Raw genomic sequence first — 24,639 nt, 5'->3', positions numbered from 1 at the left:
CTGTAAATCTAGGCTCCTATAATGCTTTATGGGCTGAAGTGTGGGCTCTTTATAAAGGCATGAAGCTAGCTAGAGACCTACACCTCAATATTGTCCATTTTGAGATGGACTCCTTGCTAACCATCCAGCTGGTGACTTCTAGGACTTTGAAGTCCAAGCAATTGCAGCCCCTTATTGATGATATAAACCAACTTCTACATAGAAGTGACAAGACAGCAAAGCTTACCCGTGTGTTTAAGGAAGCTAACAAATGCACTGATTTTTTAGCCAACCATGGGCATGATCTTAATTCTCTTCTGGTTGTTTTTTATGTTCCTCCTACAAATTTGGGCCATTTGATTGTAGATGATTGTAAAGGCTTAGCCCTCCCGTGCCTTGTAGCGTTGTAGTTTTTTGTTCCCCCCCCCCCCCCCATTATATATAAAAAAAAGATATAAAGAGAGATGAATAAAACTAATGGGAAAATATGAGAAAAAATAATGCATATTTACATTTATTTAGTAATTAAAAAGAAAAAAACAAGATTTAAAAAAATATAAATGTATTTATCATAAATTATTTTCACACGAATTTGAACAAACTAAATGTTAACTAATGGAAATATAATAACATTAAGAGTAAATTACACCAATCTTTTATATTTGTTCTTATTACATTACATTTGATACTCTCGTTTTTGTATATTGAGTGAAACAAGAACAAATCTCAAAGAGATTCATGTAATGATAATTGTCTTATTTACCTAATTGTTTAATGGTTAGTTAGACAATTGTCTTACTTTTCTCTACATTTGGAGTAATGTTTGACTCATTTGGTTGTAAATTTCTAAGTATCTAGTTTTTAGTTTAGTTAAATTGCTTTGTTGGTTATATCTTATTATTTTGTCTACAACCTATGTAGAAATGGAGATTAGATATTGAAAGAACGATTTAGAGCTCTAATTTGAAGCATTGTCTTGAACAACAAATTTAGCTTAAGCTGCCTCAACTAGCTTAAGTGAAATTACCTTTTTGTAAAAAGTAAAATTTGGTTGTTTGGCTTAAGCAGGGACAAGTGGCTTAAGCAGGGACAAGTGGCTTAAGCAATAACTGAGCGAAAGTATCAATGAAAAAAATTTGGCTTTTGCAACTTCAAGTGGCTCAAGCAAAATCTAGTTTCAAACTTCCCATATTCGTAGTTTCGCTTAAGCGAACATATATGACTTAAGTGAACTGGAACTTAAAATAGAAATATTGTTGATGTATAAATAGAGCTAGTTGTCACTTAAGGAATGAAGGGGTACTTGGGGGCTTGATTGCATGAAAAAGGCACTATTTGGTGAAGGAAAAACTTTCCCGTTTCTCCTTTCTTCCATTTCTTCCTTCAATATACAAAAATGGGTAGCTAGATCTTTCTGTCGTTTGGGGTTAGATGTAACTAAACCTTACTCTTTTGTATATTTTTTTTATGGAATATATATTATTCTCCTTTTTTTCAATGTTAGTGTTTTTACTTTTGGGTCTCATGCTTGTTATGGTTTGATCACCCGTAACTTATTTTTGGACAAGATTGTGATTGGAAAACACCCTTTTTATTTTGAACTATGGTAAAACACCCAATAAACCTCAAAGCTAGGAATATGATGTGACTTAAACCAAAATTCTTTATTAAGTGTGTAAGGGATTGACATCTAGTGGAAGAACTTAGGCTCTTTTCACCTAAGAGATTAGGGATTAGAATATCATTTTTGAACAATGATCGGTATTAACATTGAATCTCAAGTTGGATATCATGCTTTAGGGTAATGGGAGTTTGGTTCGATGAAATCTAACCCTAACATCCTTTATCATTTAATTTTTGTTTCGTTTTATTGTGCTTCCATTTAAACATGCAAAAATATTTCAACTTGTAACTTTATGTCTATTTCACCCTTATTATTGAATGCTATGTTTATGTTTTTATTGTTTCATTTGTTAGTTTAGATAGTAAAAAATTATGAATTTGTCAAGTATCACACAAGTTCTCAAGGGAACATACTCTTACTTATTAAATATTACTTAATGACGTGATAAAAATTAATTGATGATCAGATATCTAATAAAAATATAAAATATTAACTTTAAAATTAAAATATAAAATATAAAATAAGATATAATACTGCCAAACATGATATTGATGACATGTTGAGGTTATTAGCAAAGATCCTCCTAAAAGATTAGTACGCATGCCCCAATTGCAAACAATTTCATCCCATTGTACCACCACTACCACCAGTACACCACCACCGCCACCGCCGCCACTCCCCGGCACATTCTACCTCTCCAGGCTCTGCATAAACCTCCCCTCCCTCAAAAAACTCCACGCCTCCTTCCTCATCCACGACCTCACCAACGGCACCCCCTCCGTCGTCGTTTCGCTCCACCACTTCATGCACCTCTCCCTCCACCCCACTCCCCACGACGACGTTCTCTTCTCCGTCGTTTTCAAATCCTGTGCCGAATCGTACGATTTGCATAACCTCACAATCACTCACTGCCACGTCATCAAGTCCCTCCCCTCCGACTGCTTCGTCCTCTCGTGCGCAAAATGCGCGGCGTCGACGAGACCCGACGCGCCTTCGATGAGATCCACGAAAACAGCGACTTCGTTTCGTGGACCTCCATGATCGGCGCGTACGTGCAGAGCGCGCGTGAGGGGCTAACGCTATTCAACAGAATGCGTGTAGCGTTTATCGACAGAAACGAGTTCACTGTCGGTAGCATGGTATGCGTGTAACATTCTAATGGAGATATCAGTAAATATTTTCACCTTTTTCTCTGGTTAATTGAAGTGTTTTTGACTTAACCAATATCTATGAAGTAAGTTAAATATTATATAGAAACTAGAAAGGCTATTATCATCACCGTTAACCCCACGAGATACACTCAAACAGGCACATGATGAACTTATGTGAAATGCAGCACATGATGTACATGGTGGGTGGTAGATTTGTTCCTGAATCACAGTTCTTCACTAACGTTGCTGTTGATGCCAAAATTATTTGCACTATTGCTGTCAAAATTATTTCTTTGAAGTGTTATATATATTTCAGTTTGGACTAGAGTATGATCAAAATTAATATTGGAAGATGAGAAGAATAAAGACCATAGAAGTCATGGAAAATGAAGATAAAAAATTATCTACCAGTGGTGACGGCAGGAAGTTAGCTAGAGTAATTATTAGAAGGTCGTTTTTTTTGTTGATATATTTAGAAGTTCCTAATAGTTAGGATTTTTGTTCATAAATATTAGTTTGTACAATGTAATAAACTTTGTTATTGAAAAGAAAACCTTACATATTTGCCATTCATCAAAGGATTAGACAGGCCTTAAGTTTTGGATCACTTTTTCTTTCAACCACTATTTCAGATTTTATTCTTTAACTCATCTTTTCAATTCTTTCCTTTCTAATTGTGTAACATTTCAGTTTTTTAAAATAAATTAAAAATAATTTTTTAAAAATAAATAGAGTTTTAGGAAAATAATAAAATTTTTGTAATTAAATAAATAAGGAGAAATAATTTTATTAATTAAAATAATAGTTTCAAGGTAAACAAAATAAATATATGTTCTTAGAAAATAAAAAATGATATTTTATTTATTCATTTGACAGTGAATAAAATATAGTTTTTTTATAAAATAAAAAAATAAAAAATAGAATAAATAATAAATTGAAAGTACCCTAGTTATAAATAGAGAAATATTATACCAGTTTTTACATTTACAATAGGTGTCTACCTCTCTCTTCCTTTCAAATTTGTTTTCCCTTCTCTGTCTCAAAATTATATCTTTTTCCTGCGTACACTCAAACCTATCTCAGTCAAATTACGATCCCAAACCCGTTAACTGTTAGATTTTTGGGAAATTTAAACATTAGATTTAGAGCTCAATTTTGCACATGCCCACTGTTGGGATTTTGAAATAATATATGTGGTGAGAGACATGTTACTCGCAAGGAATTCTCTTTTTCTCGCATACAGTTAAATCTGTCCTAGTAAAACTATGATCCCGGACTCTTTAACCGTTGGATTATCGTGAAATTTGAACGTACCAGATTCAGAACTCCTCGCACGGAGACAGTGAAATATTCCTCGCACTGAGATAGTGATATGAAGGCTCCAATTCCTTCTCCTTCTCTCTAACATTTGGAAACCCTAGCAGAACAACCAGAGGAAAAACTTAAGGAATCTTAGGGAACTTCCAGAGACGCCGCTATCACTGTTAGACTACACACGTGAGCTCGCTTAGAGGTAAGGGATGAGTTTATCGCAATTAGGGTTAGAATGAACATGTGTAGGGATCCTTAAAGGATTAAATTGGAGTTTATTTTGGAATGTTTATTGAATTATAATTCTTCCTTTACGGTTATAATTACGCTATTGTTGTGTTTGACGGACCAATTGATGTCCTGATGCGAATTGGTTGATAAAATTGAGTGTTCTTAGTGTTTTTGTGTTTATGACCTATGATTTTGATGTGATTATGTGAAACTGTTTGAGGGATTTGACTCCCCATGTTGTGAGAAACATTTTTGTATAAATAATTTGTATTTTGGACAAGATTTACTACATTAGCATGATAAATTATTATATTAGAATCATGAAATTGTGATTGAAATTGTGTGTAAAGGATAAATTGAGCATGTGTTAATCTGTGGGATACACATGAATATGTGATGGTGGATTGTGACATTGTGAGATGTTAAATTGTGGACATGAGATATGGTTGTAAATAAGTGTGTGGTTAACACTTGATGTGATAATTACTTGTGTTGTGAGTTGTGAATTATACAATAACCTGACCGGTGTTTACCTTGAGAAAAGTGTTTATGCGCGAGGTGTTAAAAGGAAAGTGTAGGGTTCCAAGTTAGAAACTTGAGGTGTTAAATTGTAGCGCAATGTGCGAGGTATTTAAAGGAAAGTGTAGGATTCCAAGTCAGGAACCTGAGGTGTTAAATTATAGCTTAATGTGTTAAACATGTTTGAAAATAAGTGTGAGGTCGTGGGTATTGTATAATTCATGAGCAGTGTTTGCGTGCAAAAATTGTTTTAAGTGTTGGATTTAAATCAGGAAGGTGAAACCCTAATGGATTCTTCGGAATCTAGGCTTTGGGGGTAAATACACTCGATTTGAGTGCTCCTTTAACCCTATGTTGATCCCATTTGTTTGAAGCATTGTCACAAGACAAAGTGACCCTGACTGGTCACCTTATGAGTTTACTTAGTGAGAGTGACCTAACATATCCATTGTGTGGCGTGTCTTGCTATGTACTACTAAGTGTTCTGGTGTTGTTTTTCACTGACATGGTACAACATTGCATATAAGATTGCGTCTTAGTGTATTTGTTGCATAACTCTTGTGTAATGATCATTGTGACTTGCTACGTGATGGTGAGTAATAAATTGTGTGAGTGTGATATTGTATTGTACTTGAGATTTGTTGTTCTGAACACGTGATCAATGTGAAGGTGTGAAATATAATTGTGATCAAATCCTTGGGACAAGTGATGTTATGCAATAAGTGATAAAATGATGTGAATTGTGTTAAGTTGAGCTTGTTATACTTATACCATATATATGTGTCTTCATTTATCTCTACCTGTTTAGGAATGCGATAACTCACTCTCCATATGTTGTTTGTGTTTGAATCCTGTGATGGTCTCGAATCTTGTGTTCATGTGAGCAGATGGTTAGGTGAATTGTTTTAAGGAATCTCATGCTATAGGACACTGAAACACAACACTCTGATAGGATGAGACATTGAAGCATGGGTTTCTATATTCTTTGCATAATATTTTGAACTTGTTACTTTATGTTATTCCGCTGCTTAACTTGTTTCCTTTTTAAAAATTTAGGTGGCCTTGTTTTGGACCAGAGATGTTTTCATATCCTTATTTGATAAATTTTTAATTTGATGATTGAAGCAAATGTGATCATTTTACTCACGTGAATTTGTTTACATCATTTGAATAAAATTGATTTAATTAAATTTTACATTTTTATATGTTTTTTTTATTTATATGTATATTGGGGATAAAGGATGTCACATATTGTAATTCAATCTCTGGATCGAACAATGTTATATAATTATTGGAGAATTTTTAGTGGAAGTAATGTTGTTTACTGAATCTATCTTGAATCAAAATTTTGATGAAAATTGCAAATTTTTTTCAACAAATTATGAATGACAACTTTAAAATAAGTACTTTTTATATAAGAACTTTCTTAAAAAGTAGATGGATTTATTTTTTAAAATAAACAGAAATTTATTTTTTTAAGCAAAAACAATTTAGACAAATTACACTAAAAAAATAAAGTGTTTATTTTATTAAAATAAATATTTATTTTAACAAATAAGTTTAAATAAATCAGTATTTAAGACATCCACTAAATTTCTTTTTAAAACTCCATCATACTGATGTTTCAAATTTTTGTGAGCATATTAATCTATCGTTAAACAAGCATCTTAAATCAATAAATGACTCGTATAGACCAAAAACAAGATTTAGGATGAAAAATTAATTGCATAGTACAATATATTCGCTGACTTCCTCCTCTTGTACTTGAGCTTCTTGTATAATGGATAGTTGATGATATCCTTATAACGTAAAATCTAAAAGGTTATGTCATTTCCTCAAAATCTGCTAGACTGCTTCTATCTTAGAATATATGATCATTCTATAGACTAAACCAAGTCATAATCACTTAGAATAACACATGATCATTCTAATTAGCGGATTCATGGGAATTGTTCAAAGAATTAGTTCATATCAAAATTCATTATGTAACAACCCTTTTTATGAAATTCATGGGAATTCTACTGAAAGCTAAAATTCTGAAATTCTTCCGAACTAAAAAACCACAAGCAAGCTTTTAAAACAATTTAACAAAAGACAAAATCACATTAAAACGTTAATAATGACCAGACAACTAAACCACAGGTTTGGTAGAACATTTAACACTAAATTTAGTAGATATCTAGTGAGAGAAAAAAAATAGAAAAATCCTGCTATAATAATTGATATGATGTGATAGAAAGAAATAATAAAAAAAAAACCAGTGATGCAATGATAGAAATGGAAATGATCAAAGACTAATTTTATTTAATATATTTCCCTTGAATATACAAACAATTAAAGAAATCCAACAAATTAGCTTCCGCAATTAATTACATATACATACAGGGGAACTTATCACTCCTTCCAAACGTCCCAAAGAAAAAAAAAATGGTTCCATACACATTTCAAACTAATACAAGCCACTCTTCCTGTTAACAGCGACAACAAGGGCAAGGCAAACAATTTAGAAACTGCAGGGTGTCATGGTCTGTTGTACACATATTTTGTTCTTGGATCCACAATGAGACCCGTCCCTCCATTCACTTCCAAGTCATGCCTGTGTGAATAAAAGTATGAAGCAAATTAATGCCAAGCCTATCATCTAAACTACATTTACTATAAGGAAATAGATACAGAAAGAAAAATAATTTGCAGCACAAAGAAGTCGAAAGAACTCCTGTGATGATACTCTATTAGCATAGGGCATTCCTAGCCAGCTAGAATTGCTTCAATCCAAATACTTTTCAGAAGCCGTATATTGAAAATGGCACATTGCACAGAATAATATTATGAAAAAGAAAACGTATTGATGGCATTGTGTGAAAACATAAACACTCAACTGAAACACAAAATCTGGGATGGTCAACTGTTCACGAGGTACGTATCTGAAGAGCTGCAGAAGGCGATCAACATATACCACTTTCTTCCAAACCTGAAAGTCAACTTTTAATAACACAAATATACAAACACACATATGAGGTCATTAAATATGCATAAATTCTACTACTGTACCACATTGTCCACAAACATCTGAAGTCCAAATACTGCCGCTTTTAGTCCGAAAGTTGGGTGAAGGACATATATTGCCTACACACGTCAGATTGAGAAATCAGAAAACCTTCAAAGTGTAATGCATTAGGACAACAGAAATCGTTTGTAAGAGTACCAAACCAAACAGAGAAGAAAATAAGCAGTGCTCACATGCAGGTTGCGCTGGTGCTTCCGACCAAGTATTTGTTGCAATCTTCTCATCCAACCCAGGTCTGGCTGCCTAATTATATCAAAACAGGATGGGAAAACTAAAATTAAACTCCGTCAACAAAGCCAAAACCATGGGTATTGAAAAAAAATCAGGAGAAAAAACCAATAATTGTAAACCACACACACACTTTCACGATTCATAATGCAACTTGCTTATGTAAAATATTCTTAACCAACCTTCAAACTTACTAACTTTCATTCATGTGCTTCACTCCAGTGGCACAACTTCAATTTATTTTAACACAATTTATCCAAAAAGGGTCACCTTTGTCTCTTAAGTGATTCGTCATAAAAGCCTACCACTCAAACAGGAATATCTTCCCTCAGCAAACAATTCATTTCAACAACTAAAGCATCCTCAACAAAGTAGCATATACTTAAGTCACATTGAATCAAACCAAAGGGTAGCTCAAATTTAACATCGGGCTATGTATCAAGTTTTAGTAACATAAACATGGAAGAAAAATTTCGCAGAATCATTCTCAACAAATGTACAAACTACAAGTGGTCAAGTGGCTTAATGATGTCATGCCTCGCATTGACAAAGCCAATGGCCAAGCATATGTTTCCAGCAACTATGCACTGCCAATACAATGTGAATAGTTTGGTAACCAAAATACTATTGCAGATGTATAGAACAAAAATGTTCAAACATATTTTCTATAACTTGACTGTTGAATTTTCAGATTTCCCTTTATCTAGTTGAATAAAAAGAGAGGATTACCAATTACCAAAACTTATGGATACAGAACTACTTCAATTAGTTTGACAAAGTAATCACATAATTCACACAAAATAATTAGTTAGCAATGAAAGTTTAACAATTAGCTCATTCCCCTTGAACATTCCTAAAATATTTTTCAATGATTAGCATAAACCAAACCTATATTTCATGAAAAAATAACAGACCAATGAGTACATCTAGAGTTCAAACATTTAACACTTACACCTGCAAAGATGCAGCAGAGTGGAAGTAGACAATAGAAAAAGGCTTCTGTATTAACGGCTCAAACTCCTGAAATTTAACACCAAGGAAAACAACGGGGGAAAAAAGAAAGATTAGAACTTATGAACACAAATCAGTTTTTACTTTCAAATAGAAGTATGCATTGCTAAAAAAATTATAATGGCCAACTAATGCTTGCCAACAGAAAAAGATATCCAGCAGCAGGGTATAACCAAATTACCTTCACCACATAGAGCACAAATCGCTCCAGATCAAGGCACCTAAGTAAAAAGTGGGCCCCCACAACAACCATGACAGGATGACCCTCACTGTCTACCCCACCACGATAGCTGAAAAACACATATATCTCGGACATTAATTGCAAAAATCATATAAACCCTTAAAAAGATTAGTCTGAACACATACATGAAGCATTAAGATTGATAGGCTAGGAGTAACAAGAATGTAAGGAATTTCCGAAACACAAAACAACATCATAATTTCAATTATTATTGAATCTTGTTGGAAGCTGAACCACATTAATGTTTTACTTTAGAAATGGCTTAGGTTCTTTGTATAGCAAGTCCAATAAGTTAAATGTATCTTAGGAAATAATGCTAAATAGTTGCTTCCTTGTTAATTGTATTTGACATTTACTATCTTTGTAATCTTCTTGTATATAAATAAAAGTTAATTCAGAAAGTTTTATATTTCTCATTTCTCACCATTCTAAGTAATTAAATCTTATCCAGCAATATTATTTTTATTTTCTTCACCGCAAAAACTTGCTATCATTACAAAACGAACAGTCTGACCGTTGAATATTAATGTATTTGATACTCAATTTATATTGCAATTTACAACTCAATGATCTGATCTGAACTAAACAACATTAGAATCAGAAACAAAAGGAAAGTATTAACAAATAAAGAGACACTACAAAATATGCAACCCCTGTCAGGCAGAAGCCTTCCTAATGTCCTTGCCCCAAAATTCCCCCCTTCTTCTGAATCCCTTCACTCCTCTATATTTCCTTTCCATCTCTCCAATCATGCTAGAATCCCCCTCTCCAACCAAAGGCTGCCACCTGTCCATTCTGTTATAACACCCATCAAGCTCTCCCCCAACCAAATCTTTCCTTATCCCATTAGTTGTTATTCCTTCATTGCCCTTACTATTTTCCAGATTACCCTCATGTCCCAATTTCCTTGCTCCCTTTTCCCTTGTATAGACTCAGGTTACTTGTGATCTATTGGAATAGAAAAATATTCTTAAGTTACTTGATAAAAAAGCCAAAAAGGATAAAGGGAATTTTACAACCTTAAAAGTTAAATTCATCTTTGGCAAAACATTGTTAGTAAGAAGGATTCAATCATCCTAACAAAATAAAAATAAATCCCCACAAATACTACTAAAACTCTGAGCATGCATGCAAAACAGATGATGAAATATATGGATACTTACACAATTTTCATTTCTGCAATTTCAGAAAGATTCAAGGAATTTGCTTTAGACAGGTATCTAGAGTGTAGAGAATATTCTTCGGCAGCAGACAATGTGGGTCGACCAAGGTCGCCATATCCAATCAATTTAGCACAATTCCAGCCTCTTTGTGCTTCGGCAGTTTTCTCCCACTGCTCCATCCGCCTTTGATCGGGGTCTTTGATCATGGACATGAAGGCAGGATCCAGAAATGAATCTAAATGTGATGAATTCCTATAATAGCCACATGGATCAGGAAACTTCTACCAGAAGTTAGATTAAAAAAATGGATTGTTTTCTGTTTAATCAAATACAACAAAAACTCTCAGGCAAATACAGTTATGTGCAATCAAATGAGAGTTATATTACCAGTGCACATGACTGTATTATCTGTTTTGGTTTTACAATATTCAGACAGATATCTCGAATAAGGTGAAACACAGAAGGCTTGAATAGTTGTAACAAAATATTAGTTATATTATCTGCTCCAATAAATCAATCGTTGGTTGCTTTCCATAATTGATCCATTTTACCTGTTATTTGTTATTCTGTGAATTTGGTTTGCATCAACTACTGACCTGCTAACCAAGCCAACATCACTAACAGGAAGATCAACTGGAAATTCAGGTGGTGTTGAAACTCTCCTTTTGGGCAAAGGCTTTATTCTGATTTTACGCTCATCTGAGATTGTCTCACCATTTTCATCCCCAACATCTGCAGGAAGTTTAGACAAAGCAACCTGCTCCTCATGTTTATCCCGAGGAAAGTACAGTGGAAGCAACCTTCATGAATAATACAAAAGGTAAAAATAATAAATAATTAATACAAAGTCTAAAGGTTGTCTGAAAAGAAAATCAACCTAACTTATGTAACTATTGGAAGTTCAAGTTACTCAAAACATTTGCAGATATCATCATCAAAACAAACAAATGCTTAAACTACCTTTTATATATCTCAGTATCAGTTGTGCTCACAGTGCAAAAGACAACAGCTATTATGTTGTTTTTCTGCTTCTCAAGAAATCGCCGCACTGTTCCTGAATAAAAGATGGTTTATCCTAAGATTAATATACCACCCTTCACGAATTTATAAACACTTGCTAACTTGACACATAAATCATACTTTATAATTTATATACTAGATGCATTCAGCAGGGACATGAAAAAATAAGCTGAGATCATTGGAAATTATACATTACAGTATAATTATGATTTATGAAAAAGATAAAAAGATAAAAAGATGCATGTGACACCCTCTACTCCACACATATATATATTAATAATAAAAGGAATAGGAATGCAGAATTAATTAAAAGTTTTAAAACATTTAAATAAAAGTATTTCAAAAGGATAAAAGACCCACATTCACTTTTCTAACATCATCATAGAACTTGTCCAAATAAATAATAAAATTATCACATCTCAAAACAAGACCGTCCAAAACTCAAAAGAATAAACTAAAAACTAAGCATGTAAAACAAAATGATAAAAAGTACATATCTAGAACTTTATGCTAATAATACAGAAACACATATCCTAATGTCACATCCTATTTGAACATTATGTTCCAATGTTCTCTAGCATGAGGTTCTCCATAATCATCCACCTAACCATCTACTCCCATGAACACAAAGTTCAAGATCATCACAGGATCCATAAATATACATATCATGAAATACAACTTACTTCAACACAGCTCACGTCATTTCACCACTTATCGTGTAACATCACATCTCAACACTATACGTCTCACATTTTCTCACATCATTCATGTACTCCAGGATCAAAACATAATATCATGCAACCAATCAATATAGATCAATACACAAACATTATGCAATAAATATATTAAGACTCAATCCTATATATAATGTGATATCATGTCAGTGAAAAACCTCGTTAGACGTCTAGGAGTACATGACAAGACATACCACACACTGGTAAGTCAAGTCACTCTCACTAGGTAAGATTATAGGGAGACCAGGCAGGGTCACTCTGTTTTGCGAGAACGCTCCAATCATATGGAATCAGCATAGGCTTCAAGGAACATTCAAATCGAATGTATTTACCCCCAAGGCCTACACTCTGAAGAGTCCGTCAGGGCCTCTTCCTCCTGATTCAGGTCCAACCTAGAAAACATATTAGCATGCAGACTCTATCTATGAACTGTACAAAACACACAACTCCTCAATTGTTCTCAAAATAATTTTAACTCGTCACGCCTCAAAGTGATTAAACTCGTCGGATTCCCACAGTGGATCCCATCACAATACTCATCGTTTTTAAAGGGTCTTACAGTCGTGTGATTATACGGTTCATAGCTCACAATTCAATGCATACAACATCTCAATACTCGTGTGATCTCACAATTCATCACATGTTTAATTTATCACTTACACACAATCTCAATCATAATTTCATGATCCCAATATAACAATTCACCATGCTAATCTAGTAAATTTTGTCCAAAACACAAACGAATTATTCAAAAATGATTCTCAAAACATGGGGAGTGAAACCCCTCAAACAATTTCACATAATCGTATCAAAATCAAAGGTAAAAAACACGAAACATCAAGAACACTTAATTTTATCAACCAATTTGCATCAGGGCATCAATTAGTCTGTCAAACACAACAATCTCGTAAATATAATCGTAAAGGAAGAATTAGAATACAATAAACATCCCAAAGCAAATCTCAATATGACCCTCTAAGGATTCCTATACATGTTCATTCTAGCCCAAAATGCGATAGACTCATCCCTTACCTCTAAGCAGGCTCACGTGTGTAATCTGGCAGTCATAGCGGAGTCTCTAGAGGTTCCCTAAGATTCCTCAAATTTTTCCTCTGGTTGCTCTTCTAGGGTTTCCAATCGTTAGAGAGAAGGAAAGGGATTGGAGCCTCCATTTCACTGTCTCTATGTGAGAGACATTTCTCTCTCCACGGTCATTATTTTGGAAATCCCAACGGTGGAGATATGAGTAAGTGAGTTCCGAACCTGGTGTCTAAATTTCACAACGATCCAATGGTTAACGAGTCTGAGATCCTAGTTTTACTAAAACAAGTTTGGGTGTATGCTAAAAAAAGAAAGTTATGTGCGAGGGACATTTCTCTCACCTCGACATTATTTCACAAATCCCAACGGTGGGGATGTGCAAAAATGAGTTCCGAATCTGGTGTACAAATTTCACAACGATCTGACGATTAACAAGTCTGAGATCATAGTTTTATTGGGATGAGTTTGAGTGTATGCGCAAAAAAAAGAGTTTTGGAAGAGGAAATAAAAAACGAAATTAAGAGGAAGATAGAACATAGAGACGTATCGTAAATGTAAAAGCTGACCTAATATGTCTCTATTTATAGTTAGAATACTCTCAACCTATTATTTAATCTATTATTATTTTATAAAAATGAATTTTATTTTACTTCTTATCAAATGAATAAATAAACATCCTTTTTATTTTCCAAGAACAAATATTTATTTTATTTACCTTAAAACCATTATTTTAATTAATAAAATTATTTCTTCTTATTTATTTAATTACAACATCATTATTTTCCTAAAACTCGATTTATTTTTAAATAAAATCTTTTTTAATTTATTTTACGAAAAATGGGGCGTTACAATGCACCCGCATGTACTCTGTTCTCCTACTCAAGCTGCCATTAAAAATCAATGAAATGATAATATAAAATATCAAATTCTGCAAACAGCAAGGAATTGATAGACAACTTAGAGAGCATACTTTGACATTCTATGTTAGAAACTGGATCAAAAATGAAAGGAAAACAGAATTCGTTTATTGATTTTGAGTACCTTTACAATGAGTTCCATAGATATTCGAGAGATCCAGGCATATCCCTAGTCCCAATTCTATTTCATTCACCCCAATTGACTTCCTTCTCAACTCCTTTTCCTATTTATAGGCAACAACTGAACTGCTAACATAAACTCACCCTCAATGGGCACAATCAGTTGCAGACCCATTAACATAACCCCTTGTATTTCTTTGAATAATATAACTAACTACTAATGGGGGTTCCCTAACATTCTATCTCCCACCTCCTCTTCCCTTTCCCCCAAATTTTAGTTTCCCTTAATATTAAGTTAGGAACTCATATTCCTGGTCTTTGGCATTAGTGGCTGTTGAGAGGAAGAAAAATGAGAGACTATGTGAATGAACCCGCATGTCTTAACTACACATCAGAGGCTCTTATTTATAATTAGAGTCATGAATACATTGGACAATGTTCACAAAATTATACAGCTCATAATACCACTAATTACAATATTTCCCTATGTACACAATTTATTACATAATTACAAGATTCCCAACACTGCCCTTTAAGCTGGAGCATATAAACCATATGCACCTTTTTACTTACATAACCAATTCGAAGACCTCTCAATGAATCAGTAAGAACATCCACTAGTTGGTCATTCAAATTGACAAAAAGGTAGTGATATCTCTATGTAAAATCTTTTCCAAATTAGATGGCTATCTATCTCAATGAGTTAGGTCCTCTAATGAAACACTAGATTTGAGGCAATATGCAAGGTTAATGAATATCACAAATGAGTGTAATATGCTTAACCTCCCCAAATCTCAGTTCTTTAAGCAATTGCTTGAGGTAGATAAGTTGAAAAGTGGCTGAAGTCATGACTCAACATTTTGCTTATGCATTTGATAGTACAACACTACACTGCTTCTAGCTTCTCTAGGAAATCAAATAATCACCAATAAAAATGCAAAAGCTAGAAGTAGATATCCAGTCAATAACAGAGCTTGCCTAACCTGTTTAATGCCATATCACCAGTGATGTGATCAATAGAGAAATGTAGAATGGGAGATACAGGCAAAGGAATTACAATTACCAGTGTGGACAATAGAGGCAGTTGAACAAGACCTTTAACAATTCTCACACATCACGAAGTCAATAGGAATAGCTAGTGGACCAGTGGTGCTTGATGATTAGACCCCCTAACGAGGGTGGCCACATAAAGCATAGCACTGTTCAATTGTATGGCCAACCTTATGGAAGTGATTGCACTAGGGACGTTATTTGCTTGGTTTGTGGGAATGACTATGATCACCACTATGAGAGACAAAGGCCGAATAATCAATAGGGGCAGGAGGCACACCGCACACCCACATCAATTAGTAACTTGGCTGGTACACACAAGAAGGTAGATCGAGCAAAGTTGAGAGTGGGCACTGGGCACATTAGGAGAACCAATAATTTCATCACATACAAATGAATATTCTACAAGTAGCTCATATAAAGCCAACAACTTCAAAATTTTCCTGTAATGTTCACACTTCTTGGTAGGGTATCTGCAGGTGGCATGAGCACATTTAAGTAATGTAGGGCCCCCATGGACTTTGCCCAAATATTCTGCCATAGTGCCATCAAACCGTCTAGGGGAAATAATACTCATGAGGTTTGGGCAAACCCTATGTAGACATTATATTTATTGGCATAAAGGATTTTCACTTGCTCCCAAACAGCTTCACACGTCTCGTGAACACAAAAGATCTGCATTGAAGAGGTGTGAATGGGTGGACTTGATGATGCTACAACATAGAGCATCAATCTTATTTCACTTGGAATAATCAACCTCAGCAACAATATCAGTCTCAGTGGTGAAGTGATCAAAGTAATCCTATCCCTTTAGCCATCTAACTTGTCAGTAGACAATAGAGCAATGACATGGTAAAAATAGCTAGCATAGCCTCAAAAGCCACTAGAGGTAGATCCAACCATGGGTGAGAGTGGGTAGCAAAAATACACCCAAAACAAGGGCTAAAGAACACAAATCAAGGGTAACCAACCAAACCAAGGGCCAAACCAAACAAGTGACTGCAGAATATTGGGAAAAAATCCAAGTCCCACATCAGCTAGAGATTGTGTCAAGATAGAGTATATAAGTGGGGGACAACCCTCACCCTATGAGCTAGCTTTTGGAATTGAGTTAAGTTCAAACCCAAATTCTAAGACAGAATCTGGAAGGGGAGAGAGAATCCAGTCACTATATTCAGCGGCGAGAATGGGCAGCTGGACATGCCACCACACACGGCAAGAAGTGCCGGCACATGAGAAACTACAACTAGAGACGGCGATGCACATGAAAATGCATGAGACCACCAATCGAGGTGGGTTTGCTGGGGATCAATTGATCTTAGTAAGACAAAGTCTAGAGGTGTATTCAGCAGGCAGAAAAGGTGGCAGCAGATGGCAGCGTGTGCAGCTCTACATGGCCAGCAGTGATGGCAAAAGGTGGGAATACTTGCTGGAAAGATGGCTGAAAACCAGAGGCGGGCTTAGATTCAGGAAGAATTTTGCACTAGTGGATTATGGACCCACCGAGAAATCACAAATTAGGGTTGCCTCTTGTTAAACTCTACTACCTTGTTGAGAGGGAGTAAAACAAGAGAACATGTGAATGAATCCGTGTGTCTTGACTACATAGCAGATGCTCTTATTAGAGTCATAAATACAATGCATAATGGTCATACTTATACAGCTCATAATATGACTAATTACAAAAAAAATCCTATTCACACAATATAAATTACATAATTACAAGATTCCTAACAGTCCTTTTATTTTAAGTATGGATGAAACAACAATAAACAAGTAATAATAATACCCAAAAGTAGGTAATTATGTTCTCAACTTCCCATGAGGCTGCCTAATAAATCATGTATTAGGTTACAACATCAAAAGAAACAAATTGAAAAAGTAAAATCACGTAAACATAAAGTCTCACTTATAGCTACATGTGCAGCTGGTTCTCGGGGATAGTTCTTTGCCTCCGTATAAATACAGCCCATAGCAATGCTACATAAATACATGCCAAAAAAAGTAAGTCAGAATTTTAAGCATGGCATTCATGAAAACAATAAAATGTAAGGAAAAAAACAATAAAACATTTGGGAGGGGGCAGGGAACCTTTGAAGCCCATTTTCAATCAGAAGCTCCAAGCAAGAACGATAGCAATGACTTAAAGCATTCTCTGCAGCATTATGGTACTTTATAGCATACTTTGGGCCAACAGTGTGGATAATTTTCCTGCGGGTAATTTATCAAAGAATAAAACATGGTATACTAAGAATCCAAAATATAGACAAGAGATTGGCAAGTAACAAAGGAGTATAAAAGTACAATGCAATCAATGCATCAACATAATTTCTGGAGTGCGACATATGATTTACAGATCTCAGATTTCACCAAAAAGGGAAAAGAAAAAACAGATCTAAGATCCAAACCACCGGAGAAAAAACATGGTATTCAACATTTTAAATTATTATACAAATCCAATAAAACAGGACTGTTGTTTCTTTACCTTGAACTAGCAATTTTTTTTTTCTTGGGGGGGGGGGTCATACAAACCTGGCAGGAAGGTCATATGGCTTGGTAACTTTAGCCATCCCTGTTCGACATCCACCCTGTCAACAATACAGATGTATTAATCAATATTCCGAAGCATCATTTACAGAAAGCTGCTTCCAATATGTTACTGAGATATGACAATTTTTCTGGAGCTGCTTCTTACAAGATTAAGAAATATTAAACCACAAAATATAAAATAACTAAAAACATAATAATTAATAAATATGTAATTCATGTGCCAAGCTCGCATAACATTCAACTTCAACATGGAGTTCATAATAGATTTTTGGTAAATAATTAACTATACCAGTGTCGCACATTCTTCTGCAAGACCAGGTCCAGCTGCATCATGCAACCCTGGGCTGCTGTGTGCTTCATCCATATTCTGTTCATGACAAGAAATGAAAACCAGGTAAGAAATAAGATAACATTAGCCCCATTTCATGTCTAACATGCTTAACAGTATCATTATATTATGAATAATGATATATCCTACTAATAATCATTATATTTCTGATACCTACTAAAGAAAACATTAAATAGAAAGTAGATGCATTTCATGCCTTGAGAACACAAAATGCAATCAATAATTTTTTTATTTAGTAATTAGGAGGACCATTAGGAAGATTGATTAGGAGGATCTAGAATTAATATCTCATATTATGTAGTTACACACTAAGATGCAGGATAAAATATTCACACAAAAATATGAAAAGGACTCTGTAAGGAACTGGTAAAGAATAATGAAAAGACGAAAGAATGGCAAAAAGAAATCTGAAAGGATGTGTATTGCTCCTCAGAATCAAAGGTTCCCAAAGAAAGAAATGAATGTACAAACTATCCAGGACCTTTGAGCCTGGTCTCTCCCCCAAATCAGTTACAACTCCAAAACTAACTAATTCCCCTCTAATCTTTCCTTTTAATAACTCTTCTACTGTTTCTAACTCCGACTTTACACATCAGCTTTGGATACACTAACAGGGCTGGGCCCATCTTATTTGGGCTTATTCCTAATCCTTTTATTATATACATTATTAATTGGGGGCCTAACATACTCTTGACAAGTGTCAATAATGGTAGAATATAATTTGATTCCTAGTTGCAAGCAGCCACAGAATAACAACAAGTGGTCTGAGAAAAGAAAAAAAATTGGACATTTGTCAAAATTATCACGCTTTTGGCTCTTAATATTTGAATACATCTATGCAAACAATATCACAAGTGTTCAATTTGATTTTATCAGACGCTGAAAAATATATTATACAACATCACAGATGTTATAGTTGTGTGGTAAAAAATTTCCTTTAAGCTTAAGAGGCACCTTATTATCCCGAAAAACACTTGAACTGTTTCTTCATTCCATCCACCCAGCTTGTATGGGTGCATCTCTTTTATCCACCATCTTGAATGATAGGTCTAAGATACTTAAACCTTAGGACTGGTGGAATAGTATCATCTTCAAATTTCACTTTTAAGATAGTGTTAGTGTTCACCTAGCTGAACTGGCATTCCAAATACACTCTTAACTTAGCTTAATCAAAAACAATGTGCATCCAAAAGCTTTTCTCCACAAATTTACTTTATCATTTATATTTTCTCGACTCTAGGACTATATCATTTCCAAAAAGAATGCATTGTGCAAGAAAGGCAAGGAAAAAAGGTAAGGGTTCAAAGTAGACCTTTGGTAATCCTACTGTTATAAGGAAATCCCTAGTGATCCCATCATGTGTTCTAACCAGGGTTTAAAAAAAACGGTCTGCAACAGTTGATGTGGCCACAACAAAACAGTATTGGAAGAAAACAATACCACAACAGACTGCTACAATGGAGGGAAATCACATGTCTTGAATGCAACCGAACAGTGTTGTGGCCACAAAGAACCTGACATAACAGCATTCATCTCACAACAAGTCTGACTCTGGCACTTGCTTCACAGACAACTGCAGCTTTCGGCCATCCTTGATAACATATTTCCTTTCCCCCTGTATGTGCTTCTGGTGACTTGCCAGTCTCAAGTGGTTGTCGGCTTGCAGTGCTACTGCAGCAGCATCATCACAAGGTCACAGAGAGGGAGAAAGATCGATTAAAGAGACACGGGAGAGATAAGGCAAAGAGCGAGAAGAGGCTGGAGTGTGTGACTGGAAACATTGGTTCAATTTTGAGTGGGAAAATTTTGGTGATGTGCTGTAGGTAACTTTTGGGTGAAGGAATATTGGAGGAGACAGGAGAAATATTAAGAGGAAAAGGTTAAAAAATTTAAATTTTGAAAAGTTAAAATATGAAAGAGGGAAATTTTTTGTGATGTAAATGACAAGAAAAAATATACAAGTTACATTTTTTATAGATTATATAATGACACAGATAATTTTAACATAATTTGTGTTGTTGTGAACAATTCACACCACAACAACTGCAATCTACATCACAACATCCGCAATATTCATAATTGCAAAAAAAGTAATGTGACCACAACCACAAATTAAAACCTTGGTTCTAACACTAATTATAGCACCATCATACATATATTTGTTGGCCCAATATATGTGATACAAAATCCTTTCTTCTTTAGAGCCTTATAGAAAACTTCTTTGGGCATCTAGTCATCCTCTTGTAATTCAATGAAAAACATGCAGCTCTTTTTGCTTCCTCCGGAACTTCTCCATCAATCTTCATAAAAGGTATATGCAGCATTGAGCCCTTGACCTGCCTGGTACAAAACCAAATTGGTTCTCTAAAATGTAAGTCCCTTGTCTTGATCTTTTTTTAATTACTTTGTCCCATAGTTTCATGGTTCATGAGCCTAATCCCTCTATAGTTAGCAAACTTTTGCAAATCTCCCTTATTCTCAGAAATAGGGATTAAAGTGCTCCCTGTCTATCTAGCATTTTATATAATCTCATTATCTCATTAAAATTTTCGAAAGCCAAGTTATACCTAGCTCCCCTAGAAACTTCCAAACTTCAGAAGAATAAAGAAACTATAGACTAAAAAAAATGAAACATTCATGCATTTCCTCAAAAGGAAGGGTGCCTACAAAAATCTAATTTCAACTTGAAGAACAGGGAGAGGCTGGAAACTTTATCAACTGCTTTGTTTTATGGACAAAACAATCACTTTACATAACAATATAACCTGTTTTGGTGTCATTTTAGGTCTAACCTGTTCCCTAGGAGTCCTTAATGGTCATTATCTCATTAAAGAATGAAGAAAGGAACGCATAGGGGGAAGAATATAAATCTATCTAAGTGGACTGAATCACTCATTGGTCATCGCACTATATAATAATGGTCAATAACATGGATGTTTGGGCAGTAACTTTCAGCCAGCAGGGAAAATTTATAATTTTATCATAAAATTCTTATATTCTGTTGACTTCACGATTATAAGCAAATGAGCATGAGTTCTATCATGAGTTTCACAAATCATAGTGACAAGATAGAAAACAAGTAAACAACACAGCAGAAACAACCTACAGAAGTTACATAAATCAAAGAAACCTTAAACAACACAATAATACTATATTAAATTTAAAAATTTTAGAGAATCAGAGAACCATGTGAAATCTTTTAGCCGTAAAAAAGCTAATTGTTACACTATTAAATTAATCATTTCAAATTTAAATCCCTAACGGCATTAACAGTAAATTGACGAAAAGACCAAAATGAAACTTTTAAAACTTAAAGAACCAAATGAAAAAACACTAAAACATAAAGGACAAAAAGTGACATAGCCTAAACAAAAAAACAAGGTACAATTAAATGAGCATGAGTACTATCATGAGGTTCCACAAATCATAGTGACAAGATAAAAAACAACACAACAAACAATACTAAGCAAAAAGCTAGATAGTGCTCACCTCATTTGTAGAATTTACGACCGCATCCACCTCAAGATTCCAGGGATTCCCCCGCCACAAATATATCTTCGAATTGACTTCATCGTCAACAGGAAACTTTGACACCGACTCACTGCCATCGCCACTGTCTACCCTTGAGGGCGATGCTAAAGGATCGGGGAAGTGTGAACTCGAAAACGAAGTTTCAAACCCCAAGGCCTGATCAGCATCATTCCATCGAGGAACTTGGTCTAATGCCACAACAGAGTCCCCACTGTCAGTAGGCAATCCGCCGCGCAGCGTGGCAGAGGTAGCCACAGGCATATACATTTCAGGGACTCCTAGCCCTATCTACAGTACCAATCCCTCTGTTGAGCTTCCACAATCACTATGCTACAACAATCAATAAACTAACATTCAGAATTCAGCAAACATAAAATAAGCTCACTCATCTGATATATATATAAACTACAGCTACTAATACTATATACTATAAGCCATACAATCACAAAAAAAAAAAAAAAAAAAAACTTCCTTTCAATCATAAAACCAGAAATTAGACTAATGGAAAAATTTTAAAGACTAACCAAATCATGAATCATCATCATTCATCGGATTACCCAAATTGAAAAGTACCATCAAAACGGAAAATTAGTTAAAATCAGAACCCTAATTCGAGATTTTCAGGAGAGAGAAGAAAGTGAAACCTGAAAATTGATGGGGAGAATCTGCAGGTGGGAATTCGGGGGTGTCGAAAAAGTGTTCCACAAAAATTAATTTTGTTTGGGACAAATGAGAAAAACAAGGATTAAGATTGGTACGTTGGTAATGGTCGCTGTTACAACGAAGCTTGCTAATGCAAAAGCTTATTATTTATGTGTTTTACGACAAAAGGAAAAAAAAAATGATTGATTTGTCTTTTTCTGAAACTTTACGGCTCGGTAATTGAGATCCAGGTGAGTGAGACTCAAGCGAATTTTCTGAGAATGAATTCAGATGAATTTGTAAAAATATTAAAATATTCAGTCAGCAGAAGGAAAAAAAAAGGTGAATTCTCCCTCCTTTTCTTTCTCTGAGTTTTCTTTTTTTTCTTTTTCTTTATTTTTAAACTAAATTACTTGACATTTTGGAGAAAAAAATTATAATATCATTTTTAGTTTAATGTCAGTGTATAATTGTATCATTTAATTATACATTATCATTTAAAATTATTTAAGATTATGAATTTAAATTTTCAATATGAAAGAAGAAGCATAACTTTTAAAACATATAATTTCTTATGTACAAACAAAATTTGTCTTTATTCATGTCACATATCTACGTGACAATTTGAAAAAAAATATTTACTATCATCATATTAATATTAATATGTTTTAATATGAATGTTATAACAAAATATTTTTTTATTAAGAGATAACTAAAATTAATTTAATCACTCCTTCAATTATATTTATCAATAAAAAATAATTATAAACATAGATGCTTATTTTACATAAAATTTGATTTTGAATCATTAGTTATTTGATGTTATTCTAACAATCACATCTACTTTTTATTTTCTAATAGGCATGAGTCGACCTCCAATCCATAAAGATCGTCAGAAAAATATCATGATCAGATAAAAAAAATAAAAAGATTTTTAACACACCATCAAATAACACATATCAATTAAAAAAATTATGCTAGGATGGGGAGAGGGGTGGATTGTTAGGTGCTTTAATTGTCTTTAGTTTTATTGTTTATTACTTTACCTGGTTTAATAATATCGCTGCTAGTGAGTTTTATGGGCCCACTAGATCAGAATATAGTAATATAATAAACATGAATTTGTATGTGTTGATAATAATTCATCTAAATATTCAAAATTATAAACCAAGAATATATATACTTATCATAATTATCTTAATTGTTATATTTATATTAATTAAAAATAGATAAAAAAAACTTTTCTAAAAATTCCCCGCTTAAATATATAAGAGTTTTCTCCCGAACTTCTTTATTTTTATTAATAAATAGATAAAAGAGGTTTTTGAAAAACAAACCCAAAAAAAAATATTCAATAGTAAAGTAAACATCTGAGTTCTAAATCATATTCACATTTTTTAAATGAAGAGAAGTAAGACCCTTTGAGGGTGCCTTCAGAGAATTCAGCCAGACATATTGGATACCATACTTACAGTTTGACGGAAAAATCAAGGGGGGAAGATCCGAAAAGAAGATTGGTATTATTGCACAAAGTACTATTACGAAGTTTTTCTCTCCATTTCTCTCACTACTTTTTCTAGTATTTTTTAGCGTGTCTACAACTGAGCCTGAAGACCCTTTATATATATATAGAGAACAAACAAAAAGAAAAAGACAAAAGCCCCTTCAGTCAAGAACAGTAAAGTTATTGTTCATTTACTTTGTCACAGGGCCCTTTTTACAATAAAATTTTGTAGATAAACTCAATGTCAGAGTCTTTGCAATAGTAAAAATTTATGTCTTGAATTTACAGTTGTATTTTGACACGATGCTTCTGTCTTTAGTTTTTTGTTGATTTTGTAATAGTAATATCTTCTTCGTCTTGGATATTTTCAGAACAGAAAATGTCTAATGAGTTTTCCATTGAGAGATCAGTAGATGGAAAATGAGGAGTTTATTGTCAATGACATCCACTGGCTTCATAAATCTCTTTATCTTTCTTCTCTCTTTGAAATAATTGAACCAATTTGTTGTTGTGATCAACCGGAAAAGAAATGAAGAATTTCCCATTACATGATGGCTGGAAGAGCTTTGTGTCATGAGTTTCTCTTATTAGGTCAAACTCTCGTTTGTCTGATTCTGAGAAGGACCATTGGTACCCTTGTATTTGTGCCCTCTTGA

General features: G+C 34.0%; 1 protein-coding gene across 4 annotated transcripts; it reads right to left on the bottom strand.

Moving 5' to 3' along the window:
- Positions 1-7,099: 7,099 nt before the first annotated feature.
- Positions 7,100-22,737, bottom strand: LOC100810592 (protein GDAP2 homolog). Of its 4 annotated transcripts, none has more exons than XM_003556639.5 (15): positions 22,482-22,737; positions 21,796-22,167; positions 18,247-18,324; positions 17,940-17,995; positions 17,499-17,618; positions 17,317-17,387; positions 11,486-11,579; positions 11,122-11,325; positions 10,526-10,777; positions 9,303-9,411; positions 9,063-9,130; positions 8,056-8,125; positions 7,867-7,941; positions 7,695-7,786; positions 7,100-7,411 (listed from the first exon to the last, which is right to left on the bottom strand). In XM_003556639.5, exons 2-15 carry the CDS (start codon positions 22,102-22,104, stop codon positions 7,336-7,338), a joined length of 1,674 nt encoding a protein of 557 aa, XP_003556687.1. In that variant the 5' UTR covers positions 22,105-22,167; positions 22,482-22,737; the 3' UTR covers positions 7,100-7,335. The 4 variants fall into 4 exon arrangements, 2 of the variants coding, with proteins under 2 accessions (XP_003556687.1, XP_006605548.1); XM_006605485.4 differs by having other exon boundaries at positions 11,077-11,325; positions 22,482-22,714; XR_005890192.1 differs by lacking the exons at positions 7,100-7,411; positions 7,695-7,786 and adding an exon at positions 8,293-8,411 and having other exon boundaries at positions 7,869-7,941; positions 11,077-11,325; positions 22,482-22,724.
- Positions 22,738-24,639: the final 1,902 nt, after the last annotated feature.

This window comes from Glycine max, chromosome 20 (genome assembly GCF_000004515.6).
Source record: "Glycine max cultivar Williams 82 chromosome 20, Glycine_max_v4.0, whole genome shotgun sequence".
Classification (NCBI taxonomy): domain Eukaryota; kingdom Viridiplantae; phylum Streptophyta; class Magnoliopsida; order Fabales; family Fabaceae; genus Glycine; species Glycine max.
This window is presented reverse-complemented; position numbering and strand designations above follow the sequence as displayed.